Below are 19,578 nucleotides of genomic sequence, written 5' to 3'. Positions count from 1 at the left end.
AGGCTGTAAATCTTTACCGGAACTGACTGCCACATCTCGCTCACAAACTGGCTGGTGGGTTTGGGTCTGAACCCCCCACCTTTCCGTTAGCAGCTGAGAACTTAACCAATGCGCCAGGAGGGCGCCTTGTAACTGGGGCAAGGATCACAGTAATTGTGGTAAGGCAAAAGACGTCCATAAACTCTCTCTGTAAGCCCTAATGGAAGAGACCTACCGGTGTGAACGCTGCAGAATATCACAGCACAGTTAACTGCCCTTCAACTCATTTCGGGGGGGAGGGCGGGAGGAGACTGGGGACCAGGTGAGCGGCAACCCGCTTCTCAAACTCAAGGTACCTGCCCTCCCTTCTTCCACACTTTGTGTCGGAGGTATTTATCTCACCAGGGGCGGGCGCTTGCCTTTAAGGAGTCCAGGGCGGAGCCCCGCCCACTACGGAGAGCGAAGGGGAAAGCCAGTGCGCTGGCTCCTGCTAGACCTTACCAAGCACCTCCCCCGACACAGGTGACCTAAGGCGAGGGGTGGGAATTGGGGGGGACCAGCGACGGGAGGACGTGGTCTTGAGGGGCGAGCGGGCGGCGGAGGGCACTGCTCAGCCGTGTCCCTGGAAGGTGAGTGCCGCCCGACCCTCCGGACGCAGCGCGGGGAGGCCTCGCTAGGGGTCGGTGATCCGGCCGCGCGGTGACCCTATTTTCGCACTTAGGCCGCTGCTCAGCCTTCCCGGAACTACTCGACCTAAACCCGTCGTTGGTGCGGTGGCAGCGCCTCCTCGCCATTCCTGGCCTAGTACGCGCACGCACACGCACGCACGCACGCCCTTCGACGCGCCGCCTGCAGCGGGGTGGGCGTGGCCGCCGTTGGCCACGTGATTTGGGCTGCCTTACCGGAAGGTCGGCGCCTGCCTCCCGCAGTGGTCGCAGCACCCAGTGGCATCTCCGTCTTGTCGTGAGACGTCCGTGCTAGTGAGGAGGGAATGTGAGCGTAAATGCACACGGTCAGCCAGGGATGACACGCAGCGGCGGCTTTTAAACAGGCTGGGTGATGGGGTGGCCGTTTCGGTAGGGGGGAAGAGCCGAGTTGGGCAGGCCACCCCGCGTGGGTAACGTTGCATTCCACACCTGAGACAATGAGCCAGGCAGGTGTGTGAGGGAAGAAGACTGCACACCTAGGAAAGGGGCGAGGAGGCCCGTGAGGCTGGGCGCGACTGAGCCAGAGCCATTTCGGGGGCGGGGTGGAGTTGGCATGTGAGGAGAGGAAGACCTTGATGTGACTTAGGGTTCCAATGTGCTGTGGGTAACACAGTGCAAGGAGGCCTGGGTGTGTTAGATTTCTCTGGTGGACATACCTCTGTTCTTGGCTTCCCACTAGAAAGAATTCATGCTGTAGCCTGGTTTGTGATCCAAGCGGGTTTTTATAAAGGACGGAAGAAGTTCAAGTTTTACAGTCTCAAAAGAGCACATGCTATTTCTGGGAAGTGCCAAACTGTGAAGCCACGCTGGGGCTCACCACGGAACAGGCAGCCTGGTGGTACTGCTCACCCACACGTGGTGACCTAGGGCCAGAGAGACCACCGCAGGGCTGAGCCTGGGGGTGGGCAGAAAGCTGAAGAAGGTGGTCCTGCCACGAAGGTATTTAAACCTCTGGCTAGCTAGGTGTGGTGGAAGCTATTGGGTTGACCCCACTGGCTGAATCAAGCCCCCCTGGCAGGGTGTGGGGGAGGCACGGAATTGGAGCATGCCCAATTAAAGGGTCCTTATAGGTATTTTATGCTCACCTGATTCCTTCCCAACCTTCTGTAGGGGCCCTTCAGGTATGGAGAGGGACAACTTTGTCCTGATTCTACCTAGCAGGTGGGAGTGGGAGACCAGAGGCGATTCTGTATCGGGGGAGAAGAGTTTAGGGAGCGGGGTCATAACAATGGAGAAGGTGAGAGACTGGATCCTGGATTGATTATGGAGCTTGAACAGATTTGCTGAGAGTCAACAGTGTGAATCAGAATGCCACCTAGAACCGCAACATTGGTGGCCACATTCCATGTGTCAGCATTTAGTCAGGTGTGGGCAGTAAGCCCTGTCACCCTGTGCATGGTTGTCATGGTTTATAAGTTAGTGCTCTGTGCCTTGCCATGAGTCTCCTTCCTGGTGGCCTGGATTTGATCTTCCTGTGGGTCTGTCTGCTGCCATCAAGAACAGCTCCCCACCCCTTCTCATTTGATGCCCTCAGATGGATACAGTTCACCTCATTAAAAACTTGTGAATGGGTGTCTATGAGTCAGGGTAGATTTTATACACTGCAGCGTCATAAATAAACGCATCCAATGATATTTGCTCTTGGAGCCGGCACTACCAGGTCCACAGATAATACACTGCAGTGCTCAGGTTACAGACATAGGTCCAACTTAAGCACGGCATGCACTTGCCCTTTTAAGGCTAGGTAAATTTGCCCCACTGTGAACTAGTTGAGTCAGCGTGGACTTGCAACAATTTCTTCATGGAGATCAACTTCACTTGCTGCCTGTGCTACTTCTGAATCACTGAAAGGAATTTCCAAACCTCTTAGCCCAGTGCCCACTGGCACCAAGGCACAGGGAACCTAGAGGGCAGGGCTGCGCTGCCACTTAGGGTTCGGGGTGTGCATCTTTACAGGAGCACACAGACTCATTTTCTGGGGAGCAGCCGGTGGGTTTGAACTGCTGAGCTTATTGTGGTCAGCAGCCTGACACTTTAACCCACTGTGCCTGCCACCAGGCTCCTCAGACTCCTTGTTAGCAACCGTACAAGGCAGGGTACAACTGCCTCTTGTCCACTTCTGAGACTGTAACTCTCATTTTTTTTGAGACTGTAAGACTCTAGTAGAAAGCCTATTCTTTCTCCCTTGGTTTGGCTGGTGGTCTTGAACTGCTGACTGGATTGCAGCTGAAGGCATAACCACTATGTAACCAGGGCTCCATTCTTGCACTAGATTAAGACTAAGAACCAGATGCACCTGATCTGACTGAAATACAAATTCGATGTAAAGACACACATGGGCGTGGCTCGCAGCCTTAACCCAGGGACCACCAGTGGTCAAGTGTGATAGCTTGGGGGAGGAAAATCCAGGCAGAGCTCTTTGGGCATCTGGCAATTGCCCACCTGCCTGATAACCTTGAGGACAGTCCCTTAGGGGCAGGTGCCCATTTCCTCCTCATGATTGGTGGAGTGTATGTGGGAGCTCGAGGAGAGTGGGGGACTACAGGCCAGGCCCAGTGCTCCTTAACGCTCACAGGTAACAAGCCCTGCGGCCGGGCACCACGGGGCCTGGCCTTGGGAGTGAAAGCTTGAGGGGCAATGAGCTCTTCTCCCTGCTTCCTCAGGATGGCCGCTCAGGTTCTGAAGCAGTTGGCCCTCCACACCATGAAGAGGCAGAACAGCTGCATCATTGCTCAGTGTTTGGGGGCACATCCTGGGCTCCCAACAGCAGCCACACAGCCACCTCTGTCCCCACCAGCCTGGAGGTCACCCTTGCACCCTCAGGCCCGAGCCTTCAGCACAGCCCAAGACGCCGAGGAGGCCAAACAGAAGAACAAGCCAGAACCAGCCTTCTCGAACACGGGGAGGAAAATCAGCGATCGGATCATCCGAGTCCTCGACGAGGCGGGCAACGACTTGGGGCACATGCACCGAGCCGACGTGATCAGGCTCATGGACCAGCGGGGGCTGCTGCTGGTGAAGAGGAACGCCAGCACCGAGCCGCCCGAGTACCAGCTCATGACCGGCCAGCAGATCCATGAGGAGCGACTGCGGCTCCGAGAGAGGAACAAGGCTCAGCCCAAGGCGGGTAGGTGCTGGCCACGTTTCCCTGGGGCCTTGGGGAAGAACACACCAAATAAACCAGATTCGCCAAAACCCTGTTGAGAAAGGACTCTTGAGGCTGTGTATCTTTATGAGAGCAGATAGCCTCATCTTTCTTTCTCGGGCAGCCTGTGGCTTTGAACTGCTGACTTCCTGGTTAGTTGTCCAGTGCCTAACCCCCAGTGCCAATGGGGAACTGAAGCATAGGGACATTGACTCGATGTTTCCGTGACTGTGGGTCTGACGGTATTCCCGTTGCCTCTCTTGCACTCGTCCAGTGTCTGTGTAGGACCTGCAGAATCTAGATGTGGAACTGCTGGGTTTGGTTGCCTCCTGCTCCCCGGACGGTGGCTTTCCTTCCTCCACCCTCACTCTCACGTGCTGCATCTAATTGTGCCACAGCGCTGGGTGAGAAAACACATCTCCATCGCCACGATTTCCTTTTACCATTTGTTTCCTGTCCTGTGAGTTGCCTACTCGTGGTCTTTTCCATTTAGACGACAAACTTTCTTCCTGATTTTTAGCACAACCTGCTCTATATGCTGTAAAAAGCCTTGAGTTGGATGTTTTCACTTCCTGTTCTTATTACCTAGTCCCACCGCTTCCATGTGGATTACGACCCTAGCGATCCAATAGGACAGTGCAGAATTGCCCCCGTTGGCTGTTAGCTTTTTAAATATTCTAATGAAGATGTAGGTGAAGATATTCGGAGCAGAACGTCAGTTTCACCTTCAACAATTGAGACACACTTTGTCCCATCGTATCCATTTCAGTCCTCTCAGTGCACCCTCACTCAGCCCACTTCCAGTGCTTCCTGTGTCCGTCTCTCCTTCCTTCAGCCTTGATCCCTCGCTAAAGGCTGCCCTTTGGATCTTATTCTTAACACAGGGGTGGGTTTGGCTCTAGAGGGATGAAGGGCTGGAGTCTTGTGGGTTCTGCCCATCCCTAGGGAAGCAGTAAGCCTGGTTTGTCTATGCCTTTGTGTTTTGTTTCATTGTTCCCCGCCCCCCCCCCCTTCTATCCAAGACCTCCTCAGGCGATGCTTTTCAGAGCAGCTGGTCACAGGAGTATTCGGGCACCATCTAGTTCTTTAGGCTTCAGGGTTGTGGAGACTGAAGTGTGCGGTCCAGTAGTCTGTAACCTTATGGAGCCTGTGGGGTGTGAACCACCGACCTCTGGTTAGCAGCTGAGCACATAACCAGAGTGCTACTGGGACTCCTGTTAGTGCCTTTCATTAGATTTGGGGGGATTATCAATCTCTTAATGAAATACTTTCCCTACACTGAAGCCACAAACACACTCCTTTGTGGTTTGTTTAAAATAGGATTTTTAAAATTTAGGCCACAGCAGGGAGATTTTTGTATGGGCTGAGAGCTCGCAGTTCTTGCGAAGGCTGTTACCCCAACCCCTTTGAGCGACCTATCCTTTGTTGCAACGCCGTTTCCTGACAGCGTCTACAGACGGCGCAGCCAGGTGCCCATTGAGGTGCTCTCCTGACCCTTCAGGAACTGAAAGCTTTTCAGGTTCTTAAGTCCTGGCCAGGTAGAACATATGACCTTGGTGTCTCTCTCCCTTGTTTAAAGCGCTTGCTGGTCTGTGACCCAAATATCGGGCGAGGAGACAGTCAGCCCCTGGTTGCCACCTCAGTCTCATGAAGGGTACGTGTTAAGATAGAGTCTTGGTGGCACACTAGTAAAGCCCTCAACTACAAACGGAAAGGTCAGCGGTTCAAACCCACCACTGCACCACGTGAGAAAGATGGGGCCGTCTATGTCCATAAAGACGTGAACATGACAGCCTTGGACGCCCTAGGGAGCAGTTGGGTACTGTCTTGCAGGCCACTCGGCATCGGAATCAATTTCGTGGGCATGGGCTCAGCTGTTGAGTTTCATGTGTTTTGTAAAGAGTCCTGGTGTAGCCAAGGGTGAAGTGTCCACATTCATACCAGAGCATCGCGCTTTCTAACTTGCTTCTGAGACTTCAAAACTGAGTCTCCAATGGATAGGGTGGTGAACTTGCCTATGGTGTGTCCCTTAGCTCTTGTGGATTTAAAATTCATCTGCCCCTCCCCCTCCTTCCCCATCCCCTAACTCATAATCTTGAGAGGTCTAAGGACCTCGCTCTAGTCTCCTCCCTGCCAACCCTCATCCCCATAGGGAAAAAAAGAAGAGTCCTGGTGGCGGGCATGATGACTAAGCGCTCAGTGGCCAGCCATAAGGTTGGCAGTTCAGGCCCACCGGCTGCCCCTCTTCTGTCCTGTGAGGTCATTCTGCGTCAGAATCGATAGCAGTGGGTCTGGGTTTCTGTGGTGGGGTGCAGGGGCCACACCCAGATGGGTGTGCATCATCCTAGCAGCACGTCTCACTGTTCTAACCCAGGACCGACTCTGACCAAGGAATTAACTTTTTCTTCAAATATTGGGCAACATGATTTGGACACAAAGAGTAAGCAGATTCAGCAGTGGATTGAGAAAAAGTATCAAGTTCAAATCACTGTCAAGAAAGGGAAGCAAGCAGATGAGCCAGCTGACAGATCGGTAAGTAGTGCAGATGTAAGTAACGGTTGGCCTGTCCGTCTCTGTTCTCCACACACAGCTGGAGGGAAGCTGTGGACAAGTGCAGTCAAGAACAGTGCCTGGTACTGGTGCTGCCAAGGGTGATGTGAGCGTTTGTCTCTCAGAACCCCAACTCGCTGCTGCCTCTGCTGTAGGACGTAGGACGGTGTCCGGCAGCATTGCTGCTAACTCGGACACCTTTGTTGAACAAAAATACCATAACTTGAAGCAGTTGTTTCCTCACACATCCTCCAACTAGGCCTGGGTTTCTAAAGGCAGGGTCCCAACTCTCTGTCAGTCCTCACACCTGGACCCATTGACGTCTAACGTCATGACAAATGGAGAGGAGGCTGAAGTTGTCCAGGGTTTCTCTTCACATGGACCCACAACCAGGGCTCATGGAAGCAGCCACCAGGAAATCCGGTGCTCTTGGCCGGGGTGCACGCACCTCACAAGATCTCCTCATAGCGTGTACGAGCAAGGAGGACGGAGCCGAGGTTGTTTCCAGTCGTCTCGTGTGAAGGCTGGGCAAGGAGACAGGAACCGATGCCTGTGAAGGAAGGCTGATGAAGCATCCTGGAGGCAGCACGGCTGTGAGGAGCAGCACATCTGTCTTAGGAGAACTCCAGCGGGCAACACCCAACAGCAAGTGATCCTCACCCAAGGAGGTTGAGAACTGCTGCATTGTGCTGACTCCAGTCTTTGGGAAAGGAAGAACCCTAGGCCATGGTGCCCCGCTGCCTTCTCTCTGCTTTGTAAGGAGGAAAGTCTGGGGCAAAACCGAGCCCCTCTCAGCTGGAGAGAGAGAGAGGGAGGGAGGGAGGGTCTGAGGCCATCCGGGCTTCAGTGCATTCTCTGTTTGTGTAACTGCTTGGTAAGTGTGTAAATTTAATCAACCAGGTTAAGTGTGAGCTGCTGGGCCATTCGCTTTGATGGCAATTCCAGGATGCTGTTAAGAATGTGTTAGTGTTGCCGTGAGCGAGTGAGTAATGATGCGGACCTCTGTCCTTTCCAGGAGGCCATCTTTAACCACATCCTCCAGACCATGCCCGGGGAGGCCACCTTCTCCTCCAAGCCCCAGGCCGTGCGAGGAGGCAAGGCCACCATGTGTGTGCTTCGCCCCCTGACCCCAAAGGAGAAGGCGGCGCACCAGGAGAGCCAGGGCGCCCAGCGAGGGACATCCTGAACAAGGAACAGGGCGAGGACAGCCAGCCAGGTGTTCTGCACCAGTGACTTTAATAAAGACAGGTTGCTTCTGGGAAATCCCCGGTCTGTCCTCTCCTCAGGCCAGGAGACCTTCAGCCGAGGGCCAGGATCGCCACCGTCGAGATCACCTGTCCTTCCACCTGGCTCCGCAGCCCCGACTCCTCATTGCTGGACACGGACGAGCCCCCTTGCTGTTTCTTTTTGGGAGGGATGTAGCCGCTGAGGCGAGAGGCCAAGCTCCGTTTCCCAGAGTGTCTTACCTGAGGGAGCAAGGGAACCGCAGACGGCTCAGTTAGGGTCCCCTGAGCCAGAGTGACAGCACGTGCATGCCTGACAACTCCTCGATCCGAAAGCACAGTCCAGCGGGCCCGTCTGAGGTGCACATGGTGACCGTGGGACTGGACGTGTGCAGACCGCAGCTGGCTGTTTGGAGGTCGCGGGGGTGGGGGTGGGGAGGTAAGAATAAACAGTTTGCCGAGCGGCTTCCACTTACTTTGGCCGTCATTTTCTTCCTGTCGGGATCGTGGACGACCGCGTGCCTGCTGAGGCTTTGCTGCGTTGAGGGGAAAGGAGGACGCTAAGTGTGGTGCACGATCATGCAAACGCCTCACGAGGCCCTTAAACAATGGCCAGCGAGCCCTGTATGTGCTACTGAGGTGGAAATCCCTGTCCCTGTAGGCTCCCAAAGACAAAGACTAGGAATGTCGATCACCCTGGTGGCTGGTTTCTTTCACAGGAAATACCAGCTCTGAACACACCACTCTAAGCTCGAGAAGGTTGAGCCATACCTCGCTGAACTTCCTCAGCCCCCAGGGCAGTCCAAGCAGAAGCTTGCTGTCCTTGACAGGAGTGCTAGCCCCGTCAGCTGTCCCTGGACTCCCAGATGCCTGGGCTCATACTGAGCCAGCCTGACCGCCCCCGCCAAGTCTTCCACACTCATAGCAAGAGGACCCACCAGAGAGTGAAACCACCCCCACGCCTCCAAGCTGAGAGCCACACCAGATGCCCATCTCATTGGCTTCTCCCCGGCCCAATCCTGGGGGTGGAGACACAGAGCCCTGCTCTGCACAGCACCGCCGTCACCAACCAATGCGTCACCTGGGAAGCTTGTTAACACACTGGCTGGGCCCAACCCACAGTTCACCATCACTGACCCAGGGCCACGCTGTGATAGTCAGTCTGGGGCTGGGATCAGCAGACTGATAGGGTCGGGTCTTTATTCCTGTAAAGGACAAAGCTGTGGGAAACCGTGGGGGCAGTTTGGCTGTGGCGTTGGAATCCAGGCCCCCAGTTTTAGACCAAGCCCCCCGAGGTGGCACGGGGCGAGGGGCACCCACCTTCATGGCAAATGTTCTGCCGCAGCCGGCGTGCGTGCACAGAAACGGGCGCTGCTCCTCGTGGAAGGAGAGGATATGGCTCTGGAGGTTGAACACGGTGGTGTAGGTGCGCCCACAGCCTTCCCGCGGGCACCGGCACACGAGTGTTTCCGGGGCGTGAGTCTTCGTGTGCTGCTTGAGGTGGTCTTTGCGTTTGAATGTCCTCTGGCATATCTCACACCTGATTTCCTCTGGTGGCAAACACACACATACACACACACACACTGAGCCCACCCAGGACAGACCACCGAGCATGGGATAGACACAGGGAAGCCCTCCCCGGCACACGCACTCCACTGGCTCCGTCTCTGCTCACTTGACAAGGGCAGTTTCCACGCTGTTCCGCACAACACTCACAGCTCCCATCTCCTCCCAGGAGACCTGCAGCCCCTTCCTACCCTGCCCGTCCAGTAGCTCAGTAGCTGACCCCTCTCTCAGATGGATCGGCACCCTTGCTTGGGGCCGGGGGCTCAGTGCCCAGCACCTGACGGAACACCACGTACTTGAAAGTAAGCACAGCCAGATGCATGCTTTCCAACATGTCCACTTCAGAGACACAAATTAGTCTTCAGGTGGTTAGGGCATGCGGGGGCGGGGGTGGAGGAGGAGAAGGACCGACCAACCTTCTAGTTCCCTTTTCTCACAAAAGCTGTGATGCTCCCCAGGCTTAGCAAGGTACCACCAATGAACTGCTGTGGGGCAGGCGCTGGCCGTCTTACCTGGATGGCTGTCGCGCACGTGTCTCAGGCGCTCCGTCCACGTCTTTGCCACAAAGGAACATCCCTTTTGACACAGGTAGCCTATTGGAACAGCAACAACAGAGCCCGGAGATGTTAACACATCAGTGGAGCGTCCATTGTGGACACTCAGGGTGGGAGTGGCGCGATGTCACTGTGTCTCTGAACTTTGCTAAAGCTCTGGTCTATTCGGTCAGCCTCCCGAAAGGCCGCAGGTACCCTGCTACCGAGGAGTCCATGCAAACTCACAGCAAGCCGCGGGGCTGAGACTACACCTTTCAGGCAGAATCCCACGTCTTTCTCCCTGGCGGCTGCTGGTAGGTCTGAACAGTCAACTTTGGTTAACAGTTGAGTGCCTAACCACTGCGCCACCAGGGACCCCTTTTCAGCCTCCAGAGCGGGACCGAAAGCCAAGGTTTGCCCCATTCGAGCAACAATGAGCTGCACAGCACCCTCAGGACTGCCCCTCAGCGGGCCGCTGAGGTGTGTCCCCTACTGAGGTCTCAGTGACTTGGGTGCCCTGTGGGTGGGCCTGTCCCCATCCCTGTCTGCTCTCCACCTATTTTCATGGGAAGATAGAATTCAAAGATAAATGGGATTTTCCGGGGACTTTTTTGAAGCCCCCTCTTTTAAAATGTAACCAGGCAATTTTAAACACAGATCTCTACACCTAGCGATGGCACAGGACCAGGGGGATGAAGAGCAGACACGACAGTCAGTGCCTCTCTATCACGAAGGACAGCTCCCAGAGAAAGACACCATGCTCGGCAAGGGAAAGGGTCACTGAAAAAGAGGAAGACCCTCCGGGAGATGGATGGGCCTGGTGGACGGCACAGGGCCGGGCAGTGTTCCTTCCTGCTGTATGTGGGCTTGGTTTGAGTTGGAACCAACTTGGTGCCCGAGGACAACCAGGGCCCCGCCCTCGCTCTTCCCAGTTCAACCACAGCTGAACAGCAAGACCGGATCCGGTCCTGAAAGGACACTGGAATGGGAAACCTCCCAGGCGGATTCCCTGCTAGACACTTTGATCATGCTATAAGAAAACAAGTCGTGTGCGCTTGGCACGGCAACTCAATCTCTTGACCCAGAGCTGGAAGCCACGGCGCCAGCTGCAGAGATGGACTCCCACGTGTGCTGCTCTCCGTGGTCCTGAAGACGTCTGACATCCGCTCTTGGAAGAGGGGTCCCTACACCATCCGTGCAGCTCCCATTCCACAGCTTCGAGTCAGCGTTTCCCCACTCTGGCTAGCATTCTAGGGCAAATTCACGGCTGTTGTGGTTTCCCCACGTCGGCTGAGTGAACTAGTTCAAATCAATTCACAGCCCACCTAAAAACAACTTGGCCGGGACTCCAAGCTCTGAGAAAAGAGCCCCTCTGGGGTTAATTTTAGCCCACCCCACCCCGTCTCATTTGGAGTTTCTCAGTATGGTCGAGACACAGAACGGGAAGCAGTGCCATCCCAGGATTAAACTAGCATTCTCTAATTTACTCAGCGTGGGTGTCGGGGTGGGGGTGGGGGGTCATCTGCACACACCCCCGTGGACCTTCTCGTGTCTCTTCAGCCTGCTGGGTGATGCAAAGTGCTTCCCGCATCCTTCATGGTTACACCTGGGTAATGAACACACAAGGGTTAGCCCAGCCGTTTCAGCATGAACTCAATGGGGTGAACATTACTGTGCCGCCCCCTTGCCCCAGCACCCACCCTAAGTCTCAACCCTACTGCCATCAAGCCGCTTCTGAGCCAGCTGCCCCGACGGTTCTGAGAGCCGCATCCAAATCTCTACAGGAGTTGACAGCTTCATCTTTCTCCCAGGGAGCTGCCGGCGCGGGGTCCGAACTGCCAACCCTTCAGTTAGCCGCTGCTTAACCTACCGTGCCACCAGCGGCCCCTCCCAACTACAGCAGTCAAGTGGAAGTTAAGATTGAAAGTCTAGACCTCGCACAGGCAGAGGTCGGGCTGACCCGCTCGCTTCTTGACGAAGCTGTTTGAGGAGAAATTCACATCATGTCTCCCACTCCTCAGCCTACCAGCCGGCTGGCTACCCTGCATTTCAGACTGGTGCACCCATGGCGAGTGTCCGGCAGTAGCGAATGCCCCGGTGCCCGGCCAGCATGATGCTGACTGAGGTGGTCCTAGTTATGCGTCACCTGGACCAGACGAGGGCTCGGTGTCTTGTGATGACACATGGTGACAGTAACGTAACAATGTGCACTGGCAGGTGCACAGGATGAAACCTGGCAGCAGTGTCATGACGCACACTGGCGGCTGGAAGGATAATGGTGTGGCTTGGTGATTACACAGTGATAATCTGGGGCAGGTGTGCAATGATGTGGCCGTCCTCCATTTTTGCATACCCCTTTTTCACGTAAGGCCCTGGTCTGTGAGCCCTAGCCATGTTGATAAGTGGGGGTGGGTGTACTTTATCTTTACCCCCCTCTCTGGCTTATGAGGCTGTATGCTCTCACAGAGATGTACACTCTCTGAAGCCCACAGGGCAGCTCTGCTGTCCTACAGGGTCACTGTGAGTCGGAACCGACCTGCTGGCAGTTAGTGACCCAGTTAAACACTGCCATCCCTGCAGGAGCACGGATGGCTGTTCTGAGTCACCTGTATCTTGTTTTCTAACAGTGCGACTGGGATGGACCCTAGCCATGCATAGGTGCACAGGGCACCTCTGGGCTCCAGCCAGCGACAGCACAGGAGGGAGGAGCAGCTGGCAAGCAGGGGCAGGCACGCCGAGAAGCAGCAACTCCGACCCACAGACACCCCTGGGGACCCAGGAGGAGCGCTCCGGCAGCCACTCTGCACACAGGCCACCATCAGCAGGGATCCTCAGACACAGCCCGGCACAGGGATCTGGCTGAGATGAGTCCGTTCCTCCTGCACATCGACCAGTCTGTCGTCACCCTCTCGCTCCCACCGAAGCTCTCTCCAGCTGCAGCTGGAGGGCATCCACAGAAGAGCAGCCTCTTCGTGGTAACACTTTGTACAACAGCGAGTCTTCCACTGGAAGACTCGGCCACCCCCAGCCTTCCCCGCCTGTTGAGTCTTGGCTCTATGGAACTGTTTTGAAGTGTGTGGAAACACTTGTGGTAGTTAGGGATTAGGTCAACTTGGCATCCTGGCTAGGGGTGGAGCCAAACCTGTCAATCAAGTGGCAGCCTGAGAACACCCCCTTGATGTCATAGATCAAACTGAACAGACACCCTTTCTCTCTGACCCTCCACCGTTCTGCACGCTGGGACCCTACTGGCCACCTGAACCTGAGAACTGGCGAATTCCCATTGACCTTGGAGCCACCCAACTCTGCATCCACTGACCTGTGATCCTGCTGCTTCCTGTTTCTCCTTCCTGCATCACCGGCCTGCAGCTACGTGAGTCAGAAGAGGGACTTATGGGCTAGCATAGACTTACAGACTTAAGTTGGGCTGGGATGCCTTCTTGATCTACAATTACTTCTTGATAGGAAGCTCGTTCTTACACGTCGATGAATGCCACTGGATCTGTTTCGCTAGACGACCTGGCCTCACCCACTTGTCTCAGAGACACACATAGACACGCGTACACGGTGCACAGAGCACACAGGTGCTGGCACAGGCACTGCACACACGCCGCACCCTCCAGCTCCCGCAGCCCCAGGGCCTGCAGGAAAGGAGTGCCAGGCCTGGGAAACACCTACCGGAACAGTGGTTCGCCGGTGTGCTGGCACTGATGGGCTTTCAGCTGCTGGTGCTTCTTAAAGGTCTTCTCACAGCCTTCAAATTCACACTGCGGCGTAAAGGGGTGTGAGTCTCGTGGGGAGCAATGCATTAGGGGTCCGTGAGAGCAGGTGAGCGGGAGGGTCTGTGCCCACTGCGCTGACCCAGATGGTGACCCTTAAAATGTGACTCTGGGTCAAGATGCTTCGTGAAGTCGTGACATTTGAAGATGCAGGAACGTTTCAGGTGGCTCAGACCCATCCATCAGCAAAGCCCCCTGCCACTGCACCCACTGGGACCCCGTGAGCAGCGTCAGAGTAGAACCACCAGCCTCAGGGTTCCCAGCGGCCGATTAATTGGCCGTAGACTGCCAGGCCTTTCTCCCAAAGCACATCTCAGGTGCCACCCAGGGACATAGACGCCCCACTAACACTTAGCACAGAGATGTCCCCTCTCAAAACAAAACCACCTGTAGAGGGTAAGGGCATCAGACTACAGGAATTCCGACATGTGACAGGCAAGATGGGGTTAGTGGGTATTTCAGAAATATGTGGGGGCTCTGAAAAGCTCACAGAGAGAGCCCATTATCCTTTAAATCCCACTGTCCCATGAGCTTTGGGCAGCCTCCTCATTGAGGTGAAAGGCTTCGCCACCGGCAGGCGCAGACTCACCGCGTACTGCCTCTGCAGGTTCTCATGTTTGCGCTCCACGTGCCTCTTCAAGTTTGACTTGGTGGTGAATTTCTGATCGCAGCCCCGGGCCTCACAGCTGTATGGAAGTTTAACAACCAAGATCCAAGCTCCAGCTTTACCAGAGCTAGCAAACTATCCCTAAGTCACTGCCTCCATGCCACAGGCGGTCCCCATCTGAGCGCTGCATCCAGCAAGAGCACGGCACACGAAGGTGCTGTCACTCGGGGCTGTGAGCCTGCTCAGAGGCTTCCTATAAAGATAGCGTGAAGGGCGCTGTCCCAGGGCAGGCCAGGCCCCAGTGAGGTCTGTGTCGGTGAGGGAGGTAGAAGGCGGGGAGTGGGGCCAAGGTTAAACCTAAGGCTAAGGACACAGGACACTTGAACTAAAGCAGCGCCAAACTGCCGCCACGACACCGGCGGGCAGGCCCTGCCTCGGACACTCACAGGGCAGCTCTTCGGCACGGATTCAAAGGCATGAGGGGTTCTGCTCCCATTCTTGTGGGTTAGGGTACAAGTTTTTCATGGTGGGGGGAGGGAGGGGAAACAAATCTTTCCTCTCTTCTCCTGAAAAGTGGGCGGCAGGCTAAATAAATTTGGGGACCTATGGATTAAGCTATAGCATGTATGCCTCTCAACTTTGACGAGGCCGTCATGTCAGGAGATGGATTTCCCAGGTGAACCCCAACCCGGTGCCACCACATTGGCAGCAGCACGTAAGCATCCCTGGTGGCACACTGACTTAAGCACCCAGCTGCTCCCTGAGAGGTCAGTGGCTGGAACCCGCCAAAGGGTCCACAGGAGAAAGACCTGGTGGTGTGCTTCCATGAGGATCACAGCTCGGGAAACCCCACAGGGAAAGTGGGGGTTCTGTCAGGTCCCACGGGGTCACCAAGGACTGGAACTGCCCTGTGAAAAACCCAGACCTGCTGCCACGGAGCACATCCTGACTCCACTGCACAGAACCACCTCAACGCATCTGCTGGGCTCTGCCCTTTAGGGGAGCAATGGCCAGGCCCGCCCAACCCCGAGACGCCACTGGTGGGCGCAGACCTGTCTGATCTCACTGTTCTAACATAGGCCACTCCACCCCTCCCGGGTCTCTCCCAGGCAATGGGGTGCCCTGGGCCGGGCTCGTCCAGCGATGAGCAGGGGCGATTGTCTAGTGCAGTCGCCACAAGCCCAAGGACGACCACGGAGTGCAGCCTCTGCACCCCAGACTGCATCCAGGGCTCTGCAGGCACCCCGCTGATCCACCCCAACTATGCTGGTAAACAACTGGTTACGCATCCGGCAGCTAGCGGGAAACCTGGCCAGCGAGGCCCCCTGGTGCGCCCCAGCCCTGGAAGCCTGAGGAGGAGGCTCTGTGTTGTTGCATGGTGTCACCAGGAGCCAGTCGGGGCGACTGGACAGCACCGATCAGCACCGACACAGGGCCCGGCCCGGGTGCGGGCTCGCCACAGCGGCAGTGATGGTGGAGACCGTCCCGTGTCAGACGCTCGCCTAACTCGGTCTGCGTGGACCTTGGCAAGACAGGACTCACTGCACCCGGCCCGCGTCCCTAGGGAACCTCGCACGGAACAAAACGGCGGCACTCAACACTGGCATCTGCAGGAATTGCTGACAGCTGTTTCCTGAGGCGCAGAGCTGCACGTAGGAAACCCTCTGTGAAGTTCACACCCACCCCTCCATGGAAAGTAACTTTGGAAGTGGAAGGTGAGGCCGACCACCCCCATGAACAACTACCCCCCCCCACCCTTCCCCCACCAGGAGGCCGGGGGAGCGGGTGACCGTCTTCACGGAAGAGTCTTTGTGGGAATCGCCGGCCACAAGGAGAAACACGTGGAACAGGATTTCTTATTCTCACGGACTCCAGATTTCCTGAAGCCACCGAGGCTGGGCGAACTCGGAACTATTACTGCCCCGAGGTCATCTTAAAATCAGACCCAAAATAAGGCTCCTTCAAACTATTCGGCCCTAGGAGGGCTGCCCGTGTGTGTGGATTTCCCCGGTCGTCAGTCTACCTGGGAGCAGACAGCCTCATCTTTCTCCCTCAGAGCAGCAGGGAGGTGAGTCAAGCTGCTGATCTTGCCCTCGGCAGCCCAGCGTGTGACCCACCGCAGCACCAGGGCTCCTCTATCCCCGCCACCCCCACCCCCTGCCCGGGGGCACTCACGGGAACGGCCTCTCTCTGGTGTGCGTCAGGCTGTGGCGGCTCAGGTGGCACTCCCTGATGAAGGCTTTTCCACAGCCCACGTACTCGCAGGCAAACGGCCTCTGCAGGGAGAAGGGGAACACCTTGGGGACCTGCCCTCACAGCCAGCAACCCCCCCCCCCAGCCCGTCTTCAAAGGACGCAAGGACCCCTGGTGGTGCGGTGGTTAAGTACTGTGAGTCCGGGTAGACTAGAGAAGACAAATCCATAGACACTCACATGTGTGTAAGAGAGAGTCTGAAATCAAAGAGTCATTGAATATTGAGAAAACATCCCAGCCCAGTCCTGATCGAGTCCATCAGTCCAATGTTGGCTCCTATGTCCCATACCAACCCATAAATTCCTCTTCAGACTCCCGCAACACATGCAATGACGCCGAATGCATGAAGATCACAGGCCTGTGGGTGGAAAATCTTGTGGATCTGGAGGTGGTGGAAGCATCTCCAGGGCTCTGGCTCCATCAGCGTGGCTCCATGTGGTTTGTCATCAGGAAGGTGAAGCAGAGAGTTTCCAGAATCCTCATGAGAAGGCCACGCCCACAAGGAGGGATCAGGCTGTGAATGATTGACCAGCTAGACTCCATCCCTTCATTCTTATTTATCAAGTTGACATGAAGTTGTGCAACTGCCACAAGCACCTGCCTGTTAATGAACAGGTCACGGGTTCCAGCCCAGCAGCTGCCCTGTGGGAGAAAGACCTGGTGCTCTGTTCCCATACAGATTCCAGCTATGGAAACCCCAAGGGGCAGTGCTACTCTGCCCACCAGAAGGGTGTTTGCTTGCGTTTTATTGACATGGCCAACATAGCCTACTGTGTGGATCACAAGGAACGATGGATAGCCTTGAGAGGAACAGAGATTCCAGAACACTTCCTTGTGCTCACGCAGAACCTCTACATGGACCCAGAGACAGTCCTCCAGACTCCCCCAGATGAGGGTCCTCAGGTCCTCTCCCAACCCTGAACCGGCATTAGCTCCTGCAGTCACTGTTTAGCTAGCTGGGCTCACAAAGTAAGAGCATCGCACCTTTAAAAATATCACCTAAGAGATCAAATGGTCCACCATGACTAGAAGAGAAATGAGGAGGCTGGGGCAGGGAGACTACACGGGTGGAAAGGGAAGCAGCAGAATGCAGAGTTCACGAGGCACTGAGAAGCGACCAGGTAACTGAGGGCCTGTGTAGACACCGCTGAGCAGGAATCTACGAGGTGCTGTGAACACTCACCCCAAACACAAACTATCGTTTGAAAAAGATGGGGTCACATCTGACAGCACACAGGTCCCCGGCCATGGACAGAAGACCCCAACCACTGGGACCCACCTTTTTCAACCTACACCCACGGCTGTTGAGTCGGTTCTGACTCATAGTGACTCCAGAGAGCACAGCTTCCCAAACTCATTTGGACTACTGCCTCCTTTTCAGGGAGAAAAACCAAAATGTTGTGCACTCCTGGAAGCAAAAAGCATTCGTACCCTAGACCCCGACCTGAGATAAAGTATAGCTATCTATCTGCTTTTGCAGCCCCCTTGAGCCATCCCAGCGTCCCCAGGGGGGCGGCATCTTCCCCTTTAGGAAGCACTGCTGTAGAGCAGGGGTGGGGATGTCCTGCCCAGGGGGCCATCCAAGGCCTACGGGGTCATCAACTCCAGCTCATATCACACGCCTCACCAGAGAGTAGTTCCGGCCCTCACACTAGGGGAGACTTAGTTAAATGTTTGCTGTTATGAATATCCCAATGGCCCTGGCAGAAAAGACGGGTCCCCACCCACGGCATGGAGGAAAGGGTGGAACGGCTCCTTAGAATTTGAGGCTGTGGATTTTTACAGAAACAATCTTCTCTTTCTCCTGCAGAGTGGCTAGGGGTTAAAACCGCCGACTTTTGGGTTAGCAGTTTGACTCTTCACTCCCCACACCACCAAAGTTCCTTTCTGAACCTGTATTCTCCGCCCCCCCCCCCATCATTTTCTTGGGGGCTCGTATAATGCTTATCACACTCCAACACATCCATCGTGTCAAGCACATTTGTTGCCATCATCATTCTCAAAACATTTTCTTTCTACTTGAGCCCTTGGTATCAGCTTCTCATTTTCCCCCCTCTTTCCCTCCCTCCCTCCCAAACCCTTGATAATTTATATACTATTATTTTTCCATGTCTTACACAGACATGTCTCCCTTCACCCATTTTTCTGTTGTTTGTCCCCCGGGGAGGGGGTTATATGTAGATCATTGTGATCAGTTCCCCCTTTCTCCCTCCACCTTCCCCTTCCCCTCCTGGTATCGCTACTCTCATTATTGGTCCTGAGTGGTTTATCTGTCCAGGATTCCCTGTGTTTCCAGCTCCTATCTGTACCAGTGTACATGCTCTGGTCTAGCCAGATTTGTAAGGTGGAATTGGGGTCATGATAGTGGAGGGAGGATGCATTAAAGAACTAGAAGAAAGTTGTATATTTCATCAATGTTATACTGCTCCCTGACTGGCTCATCTCCTCCCTGATACCCTGTAAGGGGGGTATCCAGTTGCCTACAGATAGGCTCTGGGTCTCCATTCTGCACTGCCCCACATCCACAGTGATGTGGTGGTTTTTTTGTCTGAACCTCTATTCAAACAAACTGCGACCCTGCCCTGGAGTTGGTTCCGGCTGGCAGCAGCCCTGTCATACAGAGCAAAGCTGCCCCGCTGGGCCTCCCAAGGGTGGCAATCTTTGTGGGAGTTGTCCTCAGGTGTCGTCTGGTCAGTTCCAACTGACCTCCACCACCCCATCCTGCACCCCCCTCACCATCGTTCAGTGTGAGCCTGTGGTTGCAGCCACTGTGTCCGTCCATCTATTCGAGGGCCTTCCTCTTTGCCACCGCTCCTCTACTTCACCAAGCAAGCTGTCTGTCCTTCTGCAGAGACAGAGCATGTTATCTCTCCTGATAACATGCCCAACAGAAGTCTCATCATCCTTGCCTGCAAGGAGCATGCGAGTTGTACTTCTTCTGAGACGGTGTTCTTTCGGCAGTTCACGGTCCTGCCAGCACGCTTTGCCGGCACTGTAAGACAAACCATCGATTCTTCTTCGGCCTTCCTTATTCAGTGTTCAACTCTCACATGCTTATGAGGCAAGATAGGAGCAGACAGCCTCATTTTTCTTCCAAGGAGCAACTGGCGGGTTTGAACTACAGACCTTGTGATTAGTAGCTCCGTGTGTATGTAGCCCACCAGGGCTCCTTTCTGAGCGTATCCTTAAAAATCAAACTCATTATCAGGCAACCCATCTGGATTCATTCGAACTGC

General features: G+C 55.2%; 2 protein-coding genes across 2 annotated transcripts in view; one reads left to right on the top strand and one right to left on the bottom strand.

Annotated features, from left to right (window-relative positions):
- Nucleotides 1-732: 732 nt before the first annotated feature.
- MTIF3 (mitochondrial translational initiation factor 3) lies at nucleotides 733-8,030 on the top strand. Its single transcript, XM_075562793.1, has 4 exons — nucleotides 733-972; nucleotides 3,350-3,813; nucleotides 6,206-6,363; nucleotides 7,397-8,030. Coding segments are annotated over exons 1-4 (795 nt in total). The 5' UTR covers nucleotides 733-970; the 3' UTR covers nucleotides 7,568-8,030.
- GTF3A (general transcription factor IIIA) overlaps nucleotides 7,601-19,578 on the bottom strand; it is a 136,405-nt gene continuing 124,427 nt past the window's right edge. Inside the window, exons 3-10 of the mRNA XM_075563557.1 lie at nucleotides 16,265-16,365; nucleotides 14,072-14,168; nucleotides 13,382-13,470; nucleotides 11,236-11,309; nucleotides 9,683-9,763; nucleotides 8,925-9,154; nucleotides 8,081-8,140; nucleotides 7,601-7,847 (exon numbers count right to left, since the gene is read on the bottom strand). Of these exons, the coding sequence (XP_075419672.1) occupies nucleotides 7,680-7,847; nucleotides 8,081-8,140; nucleotides 8,925-9,154; nucleotides 9,683-9,763; nucleotides 11,236-11,309; nucleotides 13,382-13,470; nucleotides 14,072-14,168; nucleotides 16,265-16,365 (900 nt within the window). The 3' untranslated portion in view covers nucleotides 7,601-7,679. The remainder of the gene's footprint in view (nucleotides 7,848-8,080; nucleotides 8,141-8,924; nucleotides 9,155-9,682; nucleotides 9,764-11,235; nucleotides 11,310-13,381; nucleotides 13,471-14,071; nucleotides 14,169-16,264; nucleotides 16,366-19,578) is intronic.

Source organism: Tenrec ecaudatus, chromosome 11 (genome assembly GCF_050624435.1).
Source record: "Tenrec ecaudatus isolate mTenEca1 chromosome 11, mTenEca1.hap1, whole genome shotgun sequence".
Taxonomy (NCBI): domain Eukaryota; kingdom Metazoa; phylum Chordata; class Mammalia; order Afrosoricida; family Tenrecidae; genus Tenrec; species Tenrec ecaudatus.
This window is presented reverse-complemented; position numbering and strand designations above follow the sequence as displayed.